Genomic DNA, 18,172 nt, shown 5'->3' with positions numbered 1-18,172 from the left:
TTTGGATGTTGTGAGATCATCTGCTGATGACTTAGGAGCCTTCAGAGCAGACAGGCTGGTACTAGCAGTGCTGTGCAACCGTGCCCACTTGTTGCCGCACACTTGTGCCCAGGAGACCAGTGGGCAGCCGGCCTGGGTCTGCTATGAGGCACAGGGCATTGAGCACCCAAGGGCAGTAGTTGGATGGGCCCAACTCTTAGCTGGGCCCTGTAGGCCCCAGGGCAGGGGGCAGAGTTAATTTAATTGTTTTTCAGTTTCTCTGGGATTTCCTCCTTAATGGCAGGGTTACTTTGTGTTCCAAAGTCCTCACCTGTTGCTAGTCTTCCCCTGGATGCCTTTTGCTCTCTGTTGATTTAAGACATTTTCTTGGCTTTCCTGTGTTTCCCCTTCTCTACTTTGATCCTCTTCTGGGTCTTTGTAAGTCTGTTTCCTGTCACCCACCTTCCTTCCTATGTGTATATTGTAATTCTTTAGCTTTTTCTTATTTTTATCATTCAGTTTTCTAGTTTTCATTTCTTTTATAGTGGTTTCTAGTAGTTCCTCTGATTGTCATCTTGATTACCTTAAAATTTGAGGGTTCAATCTAAGACAAGAAAGTATTGTGTATAATGAGTGAAGGAAAGGAATCTGAAGGAAATAGAAATGTGATGGCTATATAGTAAACTTTAGATGTGCTGAACAGAATAAAGAAAGGGCAATTTACAGAAGCAGGAAATTTGCTTCAGTTTACAGAAGTAGGACAATAGATTTTAGTGGATGGGACACTGAATGATACCTTGCCTAGTCTCCTGGCTTCTGGCATGAGTGGTGGCATTAGCTCTGTTTTACTGGTGAGGCCATTGAAGTCTTTGTGAGTGACATGGTTTTTGTAAAGTTACAGAAGAATGGAGTCGCAAGAGACATGAACACAAATGAAGGACAGAATTGGCTTCTGGACAATGGGAAGTGTATTTTAAAAATCAGGCTTTGGAGATAATGTTCTATTTCAAAGTTGTTGAGTGTCTGCATCTAAACAGTAATCTTTTTTTTGGCCGTGGCATGCAGGATCTTAGTTCCTTGTCCAGGGATTGAACCTGTGCCCCCTGAAGTGGAATTGCAGATTGTTAACCACTGGACCACCAGGGAAGTCCCCAGTGCAGGTTTCTAATGATTGTCATTTGGCATCAGTTTCCCCACAGGTTTAAGAAGTTTATTGACAGAGTGATTGTAACCCAGAAAGGATTCCTTCCCTTTGGGAATATAGTTCTGTCTGAGAGGAGAGAACAACTGTTTAATGTTTATGTGTACTTGTTGAGGAGTGAAGAGTTGAAAAGTTACCAGCTTCTTTTTCAATAAGCTTCCAAAGGGTTTCAGACTAATTAAAAATCTCTCGTAGGTCCATTTTCCTTTTAAGACTGAAGCATAAGGGAGGCAGTGGGGAGAGACAGCTGGGGCTGTCGTAATTCATGAGGTTGTGGGGAGCCAGGATTCCACAGTTTTCTCAGCCCTTCCCCTGGGTGTGTATTTTCAAATTGCTCTTTTACCGTGTTTTCAATTTGGTGTCAGTGCTAAAGCAATGCCTACAGTCTCGGAGCCCTGGTTTAAAGGACTGGAAAGTGAACCAATGCAGGGCGCGGTCACTTGAAAGGACTGGGCCATTGTGCGTTGAGTCTCAGGTTCCAGGGATCACCTCAGCACCCGGGGTTCCGGTCTCGCGTGGATTTGGGCTTGAAATCACAGGTCTGTGTTGATCTCATGGAGCGTGTGGGTGGGGACTTCAGTTTGTTCCTCGAGGCCTTGATGTCTTGTGTGCAGAAGCTATTAGAGGACACCTTTCGCCACATTTTGCCCCAGTAAATCCCATTTAACAGGATTTTGTAAGTTGTGACTGAGCCGTCGGTAGTTGTCAGATTCTGTGCATCCCAGGCATGGCTCTGAGGGTGCAGGTGTAGAGATGGCTTCCAGGTGTAGGGGTTGGGGCAAGCAAGCTGACCTCCTGGGTGGCACCTGGGAGGGAGGGGGCTGGCCTTCCGGGGTGTGTCAGCACAGACTGAGGAGAGTAGGATGGGCCTGTGCAGCACTTTGTTGGTGAAGATGGTTTGGATAAATGAAGGGTCCTTCAGATGAGTGGGCGTAGTGCAGGTGTGCAGGGCTTCTCATGTGGCTCAAGTGGTGAAGAATCCACCGGCTAGTGTAGGAGACGCAGGCAGGAGATGCAGGCTCGAGCCTTGTGTTGGGAAGATTCCCCTGGAGGAGGAAATGGCAACCCACTCCAATATTCTTGCCTGGAGAATCCTGTGGATAGAGGGGCCTGGCAGGCTACAGTCCCTGAGGTTGCATAGAGTCAGACATGACTTCGCAATGGAGCACAGTTCAGTGTGTGGTCGGGCAGTTACAGAGCAGACGCAGAACTATAGTTGACTCTGAGTTCACAGGAGCCAGCAGTGAGATGGGCCTGCCAAAAAAGTTAATGAACCTTGGCTACAATAATCGTGCTCCCAGAGCCTGGGTCAGGAGCTCTCTGACCTCACCTCCAGGACCTGTGCACCTGCCAGTTACAGACTCAGTGCCCAGGGTCGCGTGGCTCTCACCTGTGCCTGGAGCTCGTTGAGTCCTGTTTCCTTGGTCGCGTGGCTCTGCCCAGTTGCTTCTCCTGAAATCTCTGTGCAGAGTCCTTGGGCTTCAAACCCTTCCCACCCTCTGCCGATCTGAGGCACTGCTCCTCTCTGTGCTGGTTGCTGCTTGTCTGGCCTTGTCCACCCCAGGCTGCATGGAGGGCAGGCACTTGACTGCTCTGCTCTCGGGGTGGGCTGCCTGCCGCACTTGCGCAGGTGGTCACAGAGTGCTTGTGGACTCCCAGGGGGTGCCGTCTGATGTGGCAGTCACTTGGCCGCATGTAACTAGTTAAATCTAAATTAATTAAAATGAACCAAAATTAAAAACTCACTTCCTTGTTTGTGTTATGTAGCGGGTTTGGGGGTTGCTGAAGCTTGATGAAGGAAACTGATATGGCTGTCAGGTGGCAGCAGCCACCTGAGCTTTGTGGGTGACACTGACAGGTTTGCATGTCGGGCAGTCTCATATGGGAGGGGACGAGAGGGGCTTCTGGGTCAAGGTGAGGGTCAGAGAGCTCCAAGGGCAGGAGTTGGGGTAGGAGTGGAGTTCAGTTCAGTTCAGTCACTCAGTCATGTCTGACTTTTTGCGACCCCATGGACTGTAGCACGCCAGGCTTCCCTGTCCATCACTGACTCCCAGAGCTTGTTCAAACTCATGTCCATCGAGTTGATGATGCCATCCAACCATCTCGTCCTCCGTCGTCCCCTTCTCCTCCTGCCTTCAGTCTTTCCCAAGGGTCTTTTCCAAGGAGTCAGTTCTTCCCATCAGGTGGCCAAAGTATTGGAGCCTCAGCTACAGCATCAGTCCTTCCAATGAATATTCAGTGGAAGTGGTGAGGCTCTGTTTTATTGAATGGTAGCCACTGTCTGGATGAAGCACAAACTGGAATCAAGATTCCCAGGAGAAATATCAATAACCTCAGATATGCAGATGACTTCACCCTTATGGCAGAAAGCGAAGAAGCACTAAAGAGCCTCTTGATGAAAGTGAAAGAGGAGAGTGAAGAAGTTGGCTTAAAACTCAACATTCAGAAAACTAAGATCATGGCATCTGGTCCCATCACTTCATGGCAAATAGATGGGGAAACAGTGGAAACAGTGACAGACTTTATTTTCTTGGGCTCCAAAATCACTGCAGATGGTGACTGCAGCCATGAAATTAAAAGACACTTGCTCCTTGGAAGAAAAGTTATGACCAATCTAGATAGCATATTAAAAAGCAGACATTATTTTGTCAACAAAGGTCCATCTAGTCAAAGCTATGGTTTTTCCAGTAGTCATGTATGGATGTGAGAGCTGGACTATAAAGAAAGCTGAGTGCCGAAGAATTGATGCTTTTGAACTGTGGTGTTGGAGAAGACTCTTGAGAGTCCCTTGGACTGCAAGGAGATCCAACCAGCCCATCCTAAAGGAGATCAGTCCTGAATATTCATTGGGAGGACTGATGCTGAAGCTGAAACTGCACTACTTTGGCCACCTGATGTGAAGAATTGACTCATTTGAAAAGACCCTGATGCTGGGAAAGATTGAAGGCAGGAAGAGAAGGGGACGACAAAGGATGAGATGGTTGGATGGCATCACCGACTCAATGGACATGAGTTTGAGTAAACCCTGGGAGTTGGTGATGAACAGGGAGGCCTGGCGTGCTGCAGTCCATGGGGTCACAAAGAGTCAAACACGACTGAGTGACTGAACTGAACCGAGCCACTGTCTGGGGAGGTTTCACCAAACACATAAAGCAGGCAGGCTCCGAATGGCTAAAAACTTCCGTGTTTGGGCCATTTGTCAAGTTACTGGATATGTAAAGTTGGAGTTTGATGGCCCTGCAGAGCTAGAGTCTCAGTCTGCAGTGAGGAAGTAAACAGCATGGGGCCAAGCTGCCGGTTCTAAAACCTGACCCTGTACGGAGCTTTCCAGTAGGAACTGGCTGGCGGTCAGCCAGGGTGCTGATGGACTTCTTTCCCTGGAGAGGGGTTGGATCAGGTCAGTGGTGTCCAACCGCACATCAGGAACAACTGGGGCTTGAATCTGCCCGGCAGGTTGGAGTGTGTGGACATGAGGCTTTGCTGGAGTTCTGGTCGCCTTTCTAGCTGCAAGCAGTCACTTTCTATCCAGGCTGGACTTCTCGTTTTCCCCGTCATAGGAAGGGGCAAGCAGGTCTTCAAGCACGCTGCCACAAGCTCTGAATCACATTCCTAAATTCAGATTTTAAAATATACACTATCACATAGAAAAGGAGAGTTAGCACAGAGTCCAAGTTAGACAGGAAGGATCTGTTTTATGTGGAAATGTGTTTGGCAAGGAAAAGGGAAAGGGACACTTTGGCCAGTGTCACCACTTTTGTTGGTGAGTTTGCACAAGGCAGCTTCCCCCAGGGGCTGCAACTCTCTGCTGGGTGGGCACGGGCTGATTGCATGAGCCCCCTTGGCAGGACGCCGTCCTTCCTCGTGGGCTCTGAGGGAGAGTTTGTGCAGTGCCATGTGGCCCGCCCTTTGGGACTCGACTTTTGAAGGAACCACAGGACCACGTCATTCCTGCCCCAAGCCCTTGCAGACACCCTCTGCCCGTGCAGTCGCCGGCTGTGGTCGTCGCACTGACAGATTGGGCACCCAAGGAAGTCCTGAGTGGTGTGTGTCCCAGCCTCTGGACGGGCGGTCACTGACTTGTATTTTGTGGACATCTTTGTGGAGCTGTAATTCGCATATCATCAGTCACCAGTTTAGAATGTTCAATTCAGGGATTTTTAGCTTATTTAGAGAGATTTGCTAAAGGGACAAATCACCACAGTCTAAGTGAAGAACATTCTCATCACCGTTGACATCTTTTTGAGTTGGGGTACATAACGCAAAAGGAACCTCCTTAGAGTGCATACGGTTCAGCAATGTTTACTGTTGGGCAACCACCACTCTTGTCTAGTTTCAAAACTTGTCCTCGTCCCATGAAACTGCTTGTTGCCATTAAGTAACCCCTTCTCATATCCCCTCCCAAGAAGTGTCCCTTAGTAGGTGAGTGGAAAACTTCTGTGTTGTTGAGTGATGGAAGGCATGACAGGAAGTGCTGCCTTGGGCTTCTTCTGGGGTGAAGCGGGACACGTGGTGCTGAGCACAGGCTCACAGGGGCCACACTGGGTGTTTGTCTTCACCCCAGAATCCCCCAGGAGAGCAGACACGGTCAGCTTGTGCAGCGTGTTTGAAACCTGACTCTGGGCTCCGGGTCCAGGCATCTCCTCCTGTCCTCGGCAGGAGGTGTTAGTGGTGACCCTCGGTCCCGTCCTTCTGGCAGCGGACTGCCCACCCCCGGCCCACACATTTCTGCATTCTCCATTGAAACTGTCTTGTCAAAAAGCAGATGAAACATTGCCCTTAGTTTGTCAGGTGTGAGTCCTAACTTTTTTCAAGTCAGCTTTTTTGGATAGAAAAAGATTTTCCACTTTAGGAGCTCAGGATTTTAATTTGCTCTAAGTTACTCTTCGGAGAATCAATGGCACCCCACTCCAGTACTCTTGCCTGGAGAATCCCATGGATGGAGGAGCCTGGTGGGCTGCAGTCCATGGGGTCGCTAAGAGTCGGACACGACTGAGCGACTTCACTTTCACTTTTTACTTTCATGCATTGGAGAAGGAAATGGCAACCCACTCCAGTGTTCTTGCCTGGAGAATCCCAGGGACAGGGGAGCCTGGTGGGCTGCCATCTGTGGGGTTGCACGGAGTCGGACACGACTGAAGCGACTTAGCAGCAGCAGCAGCAAGTTACTCTTGGTTTCAGGTGTTTAGTGAATCTGAACATCCTGATGCAGGCAAAAAGTGATCCCGGCAGTTTATTTCTGAGCCGGAGGCTTCACGTGCTGCCTGGCCCATGAGTGAGTGAGGTCGTTTGTGAGGGTTGTTGGGGGGTGTTTCAGCCCCGGTGGTCATTTGTCCACACACTCTGCTTGAGGTCCCAGGCCACTACCAGGTCTCCCCATGGCTTTTGAAGAGGTGGTCTGGAGGTGTGGCTTTGCAGGTTCTCCAGTGTCTGGAAATGGTTGGGTTTGGACCTTCAGGATGTTCTGCCTCCGTTTCCTTTGTGGATGTGTCTCTGATCCCTTGCTGCTCTGAGCCTCGGTGGTCAGAGGTGGTGACTGAGGGCCACCGTCTTCCTGGTGGACGAGGGTGGCTCCTTCCCACAGCTTCACTCACACCTCTGTCACTTTGTGCTCATTGGTTCTTTGGTTTACTGGCTTTTAGCATCTGCTGGAGGATCCAGGATACCGCTCATCAGACTATCTGGGAGGTAACTGTTGAGTGTTCCATACCCCAGAAGATTAAAAAAAGAACAAGGGCATGATTGCCATCCTAGCAAACAGTGCTGACCTTTAGTCACTGCCACGGAGGTGGTGCCCTCGAAAGGGGCAGGCCGGGTGGGAGGGCTGCCCCTGCCCAGAGGGCTGAGGGTGCAGCCAGTCGGTCTGAGCCCTGCGGATGCCTTCATGTGCTTTGTGTCTGGCAGCTCCTTTAGCGGCAGAGTGTTCCGAGCCACCTTCCTCATGCTGGCAGCCTTCCTCACCATCCCCCTGCTTGGCGCCCTGGTGCTGCTGGACTCGCCTATAGACCCGGAGCCTCTCAGGTGAGTAGCCGCGCAGCTCGGGCAGGGTGGGTGGCGCTGCTCGACAAAAATGGGCTGAGAGCTTCTTGGCTAGTAAATCAACCTGCTCTGCAGGATGGATTATGCCGAGCAGGAGAGAGTGTGAGCTTGTTAGTGCCTGTGCTCCGTGTTGAATCCGGTGTTACACAACATGTGCCCAGTGTTATGCATGCTGCTCTTTCAAAAACAGAACTGTGCAAACCAACATTAAAACTAGAAAAATCCCAAACAAGAGAAGCTTAAGTGTTAGAGGTGATTAACCTGAATTCATTTGAAGTGTCGAGAGCACAGACACACAAACGAAGGTTAAGTTCAAGTTGCCGTGTTTAAATTTTTTAAGTAGCTGATTTTTAAAAATTATTGATAAGTGCTATTTATTTGGCAGTCACAACTATGTTTCCTGAAGTAAGGATTTACGAGTAGTTGATTTTTAATAAACCTTGTATAATAATTACTGTTCTATTTTTCCTAAATTACCCTTCATCAGTGGGGATATGTAGGTAATGGAGTCCATCATAACTTGAAAAACTAGTGTGCACCTCAGGTCTCGTGAAGGTATTCATATTTGTAGTTACAGCCACGCAGAGCCAGGCTCCTCTTGATGTGATTGTTCATGACGTCAAGGGCCGTGCAGTCTGGTTTCCCCTCAGAGCTGCTCAGGGTGGTGAAGCTGCCTGAAGTTTGCTGTGAGTTCATGTAAAGTTGAAAAGTTCAGATAAGAACCCCGTCTCAGTATAGAGGGAAGCTAACAGGTATAACTGAACGATGTGTTGTTTTGTGAGTGAGAGTTGAGGCTTCATAGTGGGCAGTGGGTTGGGCGTCCTCTCTCTGAAGGTCTCCCTCCTGCCAGCCCCGCTCACTGTGTAGAAGGAGGTGGCTAAACTGGCCTCAAATGCAGACTGCCTGGGCCTTTCTGCTAATCCAGTGTGCCAGGTGGGAGTGAGATTTGTGTCCAAAGCTGGGGGCCAAAACCTGGGCTGGAGAGCTGGCCATGGAGAGTGAGGTGGTGGGGAGCAGGTGGACATACGGCTTCTAAGGGGACCCAAGACCTTTGATCTCAGTAGAGGTTGTTAATCGTGCCAAGAGTGGTGAAGAAATTCAGGGGAAAGGTAGTTCGACATCCCGGCAGCCCGGAGAGGAGCCAGGTCGGGAAGGCTTTGAGGCTGTGCAGAACGAGCCTTGTCGGTGGAGTAGATGTGCCTGGTGAGGAGAAACCCATAGAAACCGGCGTGGCTGATGGGTCTCTCCTGGGCTCAGAGTTGGGGAATGGCTGGCTCCCGCTTTGGGGGTGTGGGCCCCCGAAGCCAGAACGAAGGCAGAAGACTGGCAGACAGTGAGAACGGGAATGAACTGAGGTTTGGGGAATAGTACTGGTAACAACAGCAAAAAGGTCTTCTGTGAAACTCTCATCAGAGCAGAAAGAGCAAGGAAAGGGACGGACACTGCCTGGGATGAGTGGTGCAGACTCCATGCTGGCGGCTCAGCTTGGGGGGTGCCTGGGGGCTCTGCCTTCAGGAGACCCAGGAAATCAGCGGACAGACAGACCTGGAGGGCCCAGGACTGGGGGAGACCCTCCCAGGTGGCTGGTTATGCAGATGGTGGCAGCCTTTTAGCAAGCAGAGTCACCAGGGAGGCCTCCAGGCTTGGCCAGACCCTGCTGTGCACAGCAGCCTTCTTTTCCTCGTTAGGAAGAGCTGGGGCTGGTGGACACGACACCTGTGATGTCCTGATTCCTGGAGGGTGTTGCCCAGCGTCTGTTGGGACAAATGGGTTCCCAGAGGTGGGATCACAGTGGTGTCATCAGGCGTGGATGACGTGGGCTCAGGAATATCCGCTTGGTGGATATTCCCTCCTTACCACAGGGGAGTGTCCACCTGTGGAGCCAGAGAGTTGGGATTGGGGGCGGCAGAGGGGGGGCACTCCACGGGTTTCCGGAGCATCTGTGAGGAGCCTGGGCTGTCTCCCTGCCTGAGGGTCGGGGGCATGGGCCACCGTCCTGCTCCTTCCCCCGCAGGTCTCTCGTGGGCCTTGCCCAAGTTTTATTTCTGTGTGTTTCTGTTGCCCCTCACATCCCTGACTACCCATAGCACTTTGTTGCTGCTTTTTATTTATTATCTTTGAGTTTTACAGTTTTACCCTGTTAATAAAATGCAAATTTTTGACAGTTAACAGTAATAGCTTTCAGTTGCTAGAAGAGTTACTGTCCCTGTTGGTTTTTAAAATCAAAGGCACACAGGAAGCTTGGGGCTGGTGCGCTGGAATGACCCAGAGGGATGGTATGGGGAGGGAGGAGGGAGGGGGGGTTCAGGATTAGGAACACGTGTACACCCGTGGCGGATTCATGTTGATGTATGGCAAAACCAATACAATATTGTAAAGTTAAAAAAAAATAAAAATAAAAATAAAATCATAGGCACAAAGTCTCTTCTCTACAACACTACTGTGTCTTTTATGTTAAATTTTACAGTAACTGAAATATGGTTTAAATATGACAGAAACGGTCCTGTCTTTTCATGAAAACTCATGTTTCTCTTCCTTTCTGGATGGAAACCCAGTCCTTCCCCAGAGCGGGGGGTGGAGGCCGCAGTGACCGCTGCTGAGTCGAGGCCACTGGCCATGTCCTGGCCCCATGCTTGTGAGACATACTCACAGCTGGTGGGGACATTTTTATCAGTTTGATTTCAGAAGAAAGATTAAAGAATGACCCTAATCAGATAGAAAGAACCATGGGGAGAAACAGGAGAAAACCGGAAACTGAGCGTAGGCGGTGACTGAGTTTAGGAGAGTCAGCAGGAGTGAGCGCCTGTGCTGCCGTCCCTGGTGCCTTTCTTCTGCGCCGCTGCATTTTCTCCTGTGTTTTTCCGTCTCCCCTTGGGGGCAGGGACAGTGCACCACCCTGACTAGTTTGATGCTGCAGCCCTTCGAGGCCTTCCTGAGTGCAGGGAATCTGGCAGCGCCCACGGGGACGGCGGGGAGGCTGGGACTCGGGGAGCCCCCCGCCCCTGCTCCGTGTGCTTGTCCGTTGTCGTCTGCACACGTCCCTGCCCCTCCGGAGGTGTGACCTTCCTGCACAGAGCTTGAACCCAAGTGTGTTGCAGGTCCCAGTCCTACTCTCCCCCTCTGGAAATAAAGCTCTTTAGTGGAACCACGAGTGTGCTTTTGAAGAGCAGTTAGGAAGCTGTATTTGTGAGACAGGGCCAAGGGTGGAGGGGAAGGTTTAGTTCCAGGGGAGTTGTGCTGAGCCCTGAGTAGGGGCGGCAGCAAGTAAAGAGCTTTGTTTGGAGGGGGTGGGGATGGAGAGCTCCCAGACCGCCAGCCCCACCCTCCCCTTGGTTCTCCTCCTGGGTGGGTGGGGCGGGCGCAGTGGGGGGGAGGGGTGACGTGTGGGAACTCTCTCCCCTGCTCCCTCCCTCCCTGGGAGCCTCCTGGGGGCCGGAGTTCAGGATACAGTAGTGAGAACCCAGCAAGTCAGTGAGAACCCAGCAAGTTGGGGGCACAGGCAGCTGACAGAGGAGTGAGGAGTTGACGATGCAAACACAGTGGTGTGGGGTCTGGGCTTCTGGGGGCAGTGCTGAGTGTTACATTACGTGGTCAGAGCAGGCTTCACTGAGGAGGTGATGGGAAGAGGCAGCGGGTTTAAAATGGGAGATGCCCAGGGCCCTTGGTGACCGGCTGGGAGAGCAGTGCGAGGGGAGGCTGTGGCTGGACTGTTGGGCAAGGAGTTCGTGGGAGACTTTGGCTCTGGGGAGAGGGCCCGTTTGCAGGTATTGAGGGGTGGACGCCCTTGATCTGTGTCTCACACAGTGCAGGTGGGCTGCTGGATCACAAGCAGACTTGGGGGACGAGGGAGGAAGCGGGGAGGGAAGATGGTGGCATGGCCCTGGATGGCAACAGTTGCTGACGGTTTGGGAGAAGCAGCGTGTTTGCCTGTTGATGGAGGAGATGGGAGAGCTCCTGGGCACTTCTGTGTGAGCCTGGGGTGGGGGTGGGGGTCCAGGCCACAGGGGGGTTGCGCCTGTGTGGGCGCAGGGGGGTGGCCCCAGGCCCAGCTGTCTTCTGTCCTCTCCATGGAGCAGGAAGCAAGGCCGTCCCTGTGAAATGTCCACTCCGCTCTCTCTGTCTCGGTTGGGCCTGGATGGCCGGGCAGCCAGTGGCAGAATAAATGCCGGGCTCTGTGAGCTGGAGGGTGAAGCTTGTTGGATGGGTTGGGGAGGCCTGGCGCCCTGGGCCTCAGGTGACAGGAGAGTGTTTTTGCATCAGCCACATTGACGCCTTCAGTTTTCTTCTGTGCTGTGACCTTTCTTGATATCCTGGGAGGTTTTTTCTTTTAACTAGTGCTTCTGGCAACTAAGGATATTATTGAAATGTGTGCCCTTTGTCAAAGAATGGGGAATTATGCATGTAGGTCCTTGCAGATCTTCAGTAAATACTTTCTTCATATATTTTTATAGACAAATCCCTATAATTGCATTATTTTACAGCTTCAAAGAACCCCCTCTCTTCCTTGGTGTGCTGCAACCAAATACGAAGTTACAACAGGCGGAAAGGCTATTTGAAAATCAGCTTGTTGGGCCAGAGTCCATAGCAAATATTGGGGGTAAGTAGACCCCTGGGACTTGGCGCTGTCTGCTGCCTGAGCGGGGTTCTGTGGGGACAGTGCCAAGGGGAGTCCTGGGCAGCCTTCTTGGCTGTGATTGTGCCTGTTTGTCTAGCAGATGCCGAGGGAGCCTCTCGCCTCTCTGAGTTGCAGGCTGTTTTAGTGCTGGGTGATTTTGAGTTCCTGTCTGACAAGCTGTATTCTGCTCAAACTGTTGGACCCTTTGAAATGAAAGGAGAAAGGAAAAACGTGAACACTGGTGTTTTAGCTCATTTGTCACAATTGGGTAGGTGTTACTTGATGTAGCACAGGTTGTCTTTGTGTAGATTTCATTTTTGACAAGAACAGGAACCGTTCTCAGTATTTCCACTTTTTTTAACCGTCACCTTGGCAGGTACATTTAAGGGTAACCATCTGCTTTAGACTTGCCCGAACCTCCAGACTAGAACAGGGTCTGTTTCTAATTCTTGAGTCTGTAGAAACCTGGAACAAGCCTTTCCTGTCTGTTAGAATTTAGCTTAGAAGTCAAAAGATACGGTTAGTGAAGAGGTTGGCGAGGATTGAGACGTGAGGATTTCCTGCAACTTGTTACCTGAGCTTGCTGGCATCACCCCAGAGCGTGGTGGAACGGCCATGGGTGGCTGCCATGCTTCCGTTTCCTTCTGAAGGCCTGTCAGGCCCGCGCCTCCACCTCCGAAGCTGTGAACCACCTGCCTTTCCCAGCCTTGCTCTTTGGCTGGCCTGAGGACTGGGTGTTTCTGTAGTTGGTTGTTGCTTTTGTCTGGCAGTCAGAATTGCTCAAGAGAGATGGGCATTTTGTGATTGAGCTTTGTGTTTCTCTTAAAAAGACATTGATGTTTATTAATTTCAAAAATTTTGTGGTTTTGGTTAAGAAATCTAGTACTGACATTTAAACTTGGAATTTTGAGGCGTCCCAGTGATTCCCCCCACCTCATATCTCCCAGAGGATGCTTTTTTTTTTGTCTTTTCCACTGGGCCTGATGCCTTATCTTGCTCTGTCATCATATCTCCTTTTCTCTCTTTTCTCTGCTTGTCCTTTGGTGACATTTCTGGTTATCCCCTGCAGGTGTGAACTGCATGAGGGCACCTGGACTCACTGCTGCTGACAGTGGAGAGAGGCACTCACCTCGGGAGGTGCCAGGAGAGGAGTCACCAATGAACATCATTTAGACTTTACTTTTTAGAGCAATTTTGGAGTCACAGCAACATGGAGGGGAAGATACAGAGATTTACCATATATCCTCCATCCCCTACTTGTCGCATTATTAACATCTCCCCCAAGATGGTACATTTATTGAGAGTACAGTTGACAACTCCTCATTGTCAGATCATCATCACCGGCGTCCATAGTTTGCGTCAGGGTTTACTCTTGGTGTGTGTGTTCTATGGGTTTGGACAAATGTTTAATGACATGTATCTATCATCAGATTATCATACAGAGAATTTTTACTGGCCCTTGAAATCTGCTGTGTTCAGCCTCTTCGTCCCACTCTGCCCCCAAGCCTCTGGCAACCACTGATCTGTTTCTTGTTTCCACAGTTTTGCCTTTCCCAAATGTTTTAGAGTTAGAATCATACATCAGGTAGTCTTTTCAAATTGACTTCTTTCACTTACTGTTATGCATTTTACGCTTCTACCCACTCCAGTATTCTTGGGCTTCCTTGGTGGCTCAGATGGTAAAGAATCTGGTTGCAATGTGGGAGACCTGGGTTGGGAAGGTCCCTGGAGAAGGGAAGGCTACTACTTCAGTGTTCTTGCCTGGAGAATCTCCAAGGATAGAGGAGCCTGGTGGGCTACAGTCCATGGGGGTTGCAGAGTCAGACACGACTGAGTGACTTTCACATTCACAAGTCTTTTTATAGCTTTATAGCTCATTCCTTTTTATTAATGAATAATATTCCGTTGCCTGGATGTATCATAGTTCATTTTTCCATTCACCTTGTTTAGTTTTATAAGTTGCCAAACTGTTTTCAGAAGTGGCACTCCCCGCAGTCATGAGTGGGAGCTCTTGTAGCTCCATACCCCTGGTGTTTGGTACTGTCAGTGTTCCAAATTTTGGCCATTTTAATAGGTGAGAAGTGGTATCTCATGGCTATTTTAATTTGTAGTTCCCTGATGTATATGATGTGGAACATCATTTCGTGTGTTTGTTTTCCACCATAGTAGATCTTCTGTGGTGAGGTGTCTTAAGTCTTTGGCATATTTTTAAAATTGGATTGTTCATTTTCTTATTGTTGAGTTTAAAGAATTTTTTGTATATTTTGCATGTAAGGCCTTTATCAGATGCATTGTTTGCAGATATTTTGTTCCAGTCGGTGACTTGTCTTCCCATTCTCTAGACAGTGTCTTTCTCAGAGCAGAAGTTTTTAAGTTTTAATGAAGCCCAGCTTATCAGTTCTATCTTTTTTTTTTTTTTTTTTCTCACTCTCATCACTTTTATTCATCACAGTTTGGGAAGTCTAACCATGGCAATCAGAGAAGAAAAAGAATCCAAATTGGAAGAGAATAAGTAAAACTACCACAGTTTGCAGATAACATGATGCTATACACAGAAAACCCTAAGGACACTATCAGAAAACTATTAGAGTTCATTGATGAATTTGGCAAACTAGTTGAATACAAAATTAATATACATAATTTAGTTGTAGTACTTTATACAAACAATGAAATATCATAAATTGAAATTAAAAAAATAAATCCATTTACCATACCATCAAAAAAGTAGTAGTAGATACTATAATTGGACTGGATTGCTCAAGTAGCTTTTCCAAACTCATATCATATATATCATATATATATGATATATATGATACCCTCATCTCACATGCTAGCAAAGTAAAGCTCACAATTCTCCAAGGCAGGTTTCAATAGTACATGAACTGTGAACTTCCAGATGTTCAAGCTGTATTTATTTATTTATTTTTTAAAAAATTTTATTTTATTTTTAAACTTTACAAAATTGTATTAGTTTTGCCAAATATCGAAATGAATCCGCCACAGGTATACATGTGTTCCCCATCCTGAACCCTCCTCCCTCCTCCCTCCCCATACCATCCCTCTGGGTCGTCCCAGTGCACCAGCCCCAAGCATCCAGTATCGTGCATATGGATCATATCTTTGATGTTGTATTTAAAATGTTATCACCATACGCAAAGTCAGCTAAGTTTTCTCCTTTTCTATCTTCTAGGAGTTTTGTAGTTTTTTGTTTTATGTTTAGGTCTGAAGTCCATTTTGAGTTAATTTTTGTGAAGGGTGTAGGGTCTGTGTCTAGGTTCATCTTTTTGCACGTGGATGTCTAGTTGTTTCAGCAAGATTTGTTGAAGAGACCGTCTATCCTCATTGTGTTACCCTTGCTCTTCTGTTAGAGATGAGTTGTGGGTCTACTGATGGGCTCTGTGTTCTGTTCCATTGATCTGTTTTTCTGTTCTTTTGCTGTTACCACATTGGCTTCGTTATTGTAGCTTTATAGTAAGTTTTTTTTTTAAGTCTTTATTGAATATTGCTTCTGTTTTTTTTTTTTTTTTTGGCCGAGAGGCATCCGTGAACAGGGACCGAACCGTGACCCCTGCATTGGAAGGTGAAGTCTTAACCACTGTACTGTCAGGGAAGTCCCTATAGTAAGTCTTAAAGTCAAGTAGTGTCCATCCTCCAAGTTTGTTCTTTTTCAGAATTGTGTTGGCTCTTCTAGATGTTTGCTTCTTCGTGTAAGCGTTAGGATCATTTTGTAGATTATCTACAAAATAGCTGCTGGGATCGCTCTGAATCTAGAGCTCAGGTTGAGAAGAACTGACCTATTGACAATGTTGTATCTTTTAATCCATGAACATGGACTATCTCTCCCTTTATTAAGTTCTTTGATTTCTGTTATCTGAATTTCACGGTTTTTCTTATCTAGATTGTGTATATGTTTCATTATATTTAGACCTAAATATTTCATTCTTTTTGGAAGGTAGTGAAACACCTGATACTCTGATTTTAATTTCGGATTTCACTTGTTCATTGTTGGTGTATAGGAAGCTGATTGACTTTAGTATATTATCTTTGTATCCTGCAGCCTTCCTATAATTGCTTATTAGTTTCCAAGACTTAACTGTTCTTGATTTTTTGGGATTTTCTACATAGACTGTTGTGTCATCTACAAATGAAGATAGTTTTATTTATACCTCTTATATCCTTTTCTGGTCTTACTGCATTTGCTAGAACTTTCAGCTGATTGTAAAGAAGTGATGAAAGGGGACATCCTTGCTTTGTTCCTGATTTTAGTGAGAAAGCTTCTAGTTTTCACCATTAAGTATGATGTTAACTGTAGGTTTTTTCGTAGATATTCTTTATCAAGTTGAGGAAGTTCCCCTCTGTTCCTAATTTGCTAAAGGTTTTTATCATGAAATGGGTGTTGGATTTTTGTCAATACTTTTTCTGCATCTGTTGATAAGTTCATGTAATTTTCCTTTAGTCTTTTAATATTATGGGTTGCTTAACTGATTTTCAGATGCTACACGAGCCTTACATACTTGGGATAAATCCCATTTGGTTGGGGTGTATAATTCCTTTTATACATTTTGGATTTGATTTGCTAATATTCTATTGAGAATTTTCACATCTTTGTACTTGAGAGGTATTGGTGTGTAGTTTTCTTGAAATGACTTTATCTGGTTTTGGTATTAAAGTGATGCTGGCTTCATGGAAAGAGTTAAGAAGTATTCCTCTCCTTCTGTTTTCTGGAAGAGATTATAGAAAGTTGGTACCATTTCTTCCTTCCTAAATGTTTGGTAGAATTCATCAGTGAACCCATCTCAGCCTGGTGCTGTTTTGGAAGGTTATTAACTATTGATTCATTTCTTCAGTAGATACAGATCAGATCAGTCGCTGAGTTGTGTCCGACTCTTTGCGACCCCGTGAATTGCAGCACGCCAGGCCTCCCTGTCCATCACCAACTCCCGGAGTTCACTCAGACTCACCTCCATCGAGTCAGTGATGCCATCCAGCCATCTCATCCTCTGTCGTCCCCTTCTCCTCCTGCCCCCAATCCCTCCCAGCATCAGAGTCTTTTCCAATGAGTCAACTCTTCGCATGAGGTGGCCAAAGTACTGGAGTTTCAGCTTTAGCATCATTCCTTCCAAAGAAATCCCAGGGCTGATCTCCTTCAGAATGGACTGGTTGGATCTCCTTGCAGTCCAAGGGACTCTCAAGAGTCTTCTCCAACACCACAGTTCAAAAGCATCAATTCTTGGGTGCTCAGCCTTCTTCACAGTCCAACTCTCACATCCATACATGACCACAGGAAAAACCATAGCCTTGACTAGACGAACCTTTGTTGGCAAAGTAATGTCTCTGCTTTTGAATATGCTATCTAGGTTGCTCATAACTTTCCTTCCAAGGAGTAAGCGTCTTTTAATTTCAGGGCTGCGGTCACCATCTGTAGTGATTTTGGAGCCCAGAAAAATAAAGTCTGACACTGTTTCCCCATCTATTTCCCATGAAGTGGTGGGACCGGATGCCATGATCTTCGTTTTCTGAATGTTGAGCTTTAAGCCAACTTTTTCACTCTCCACTTTCACTTTCATCAAGGGGCTTTTGAGTTCCAATTCACTTTCTGCCATAAGGGTGGTGTCATCTGCATATCTGAGGTTATTGATATTTCTCCCGGCAATCTTGATTCCAGCTTGTGTTTCTCACAGTCCAGCGTTTCTCATGATGTACTCTGCATAGAAGTTAAATAAACAGGATGACAATATACAGCCTTGACGAACTCCTTTTCCTATTTGGAACCAGTCTGTTGTTCCATGTCCAGTTCTAACTGTTGCTTCCTGACCTGCATACCAATTTCTCAAGAGGCAGATCAGGTGGTCTGGTATTCCCATCTCTTTCAGAATTTTCCACAGTTGATTGTGATCCACACAGTCAAAGCTTTGGCATAGTCAATAAAGCAGAAATAGATGTTTTTCTGGAACTCTCTTGCTTTTTCCATGATCCAGCAGATGTTGGCAATTTAATCTCTGGTTCCTCTGCCTTTTCTAAAACCAGCTTGAACATCAGGAAGTTCACGGTTCACATATTGCTGAAGCCTGGCTTGGAGAATTTTGAGCATTACTTTACTAGCGTGTGAGATGAGTGCAATTGTGCGGTAGTTTGAGCATTCTTTGGCATTGCCTTTCTTTGGGATTGGAATGAAAACTGACCTTTTCCAGTCCTGTGGCCACTGCTGAGTTTTCCAAATTTGCTGGCATATTGCGTGTAGCACTTTCACAGCATCATCTTTCAGGATTTGGAATAGCTCAACTGGAATTCCATCACCTCCACTAGCTTTGTTCGTAGTGATGCTTTCTAAGGCCCACTTG

General features: G+C 47.5%; 1 protein-coding gene across 4 annotated transcripts in view; it reads left to right on the top strand.

Moving 5' to 3' along the window:
- Positions 1 to 18,172, top strand: part of APMAP (adipocyte plasma membrane associated protein) — a 31,276-nt gene that overhangs the window by 1,033 nt on the left and 12,071 nt on the right. For 3 of the 4 annotated variants that reach the window (XM_055544125.1, XM_055544122.1, XM_055544121.1), the window contains exons 2-3: positions 7,082 to 7,198; positions 11,698 to 11,813. In XM_055544125.1, the coding sequence (XP_055400100.1) occupies positions 7,082 to 7,198; positions 11,698 to 11,813 (233 nt within the window). The remainder of the gene's footprint in view (positions 1 to 7,081; positions 7,199 to 11,697; positions 11,814 to 18,172) is intronic. The other variant, XM_055544123.1, reaches the window with a different exon arrangement.

This window comes from Bubalus kerabau, chromosome 13 (genome assembly GCF_029407905.1).
Source record: "Bubalus kerabau isolate K-KA32 ecotype Philippines breed swamp buffalo chromosome 13, PCC_UOA_SB_1v2, whole genome shotgun sequence".
Lineage (NCBI taxonomy): Eukaryota > Metazoa > Chordata > Mammalia > Artiodactyla > Bovidae > Bubalus > Bubalus kerabau.
The sequence above is the reverse complement of the archived record's forward strand: the minus strand, read 5'-3'. Positions and strand labels throughout refer to the sequence as shown.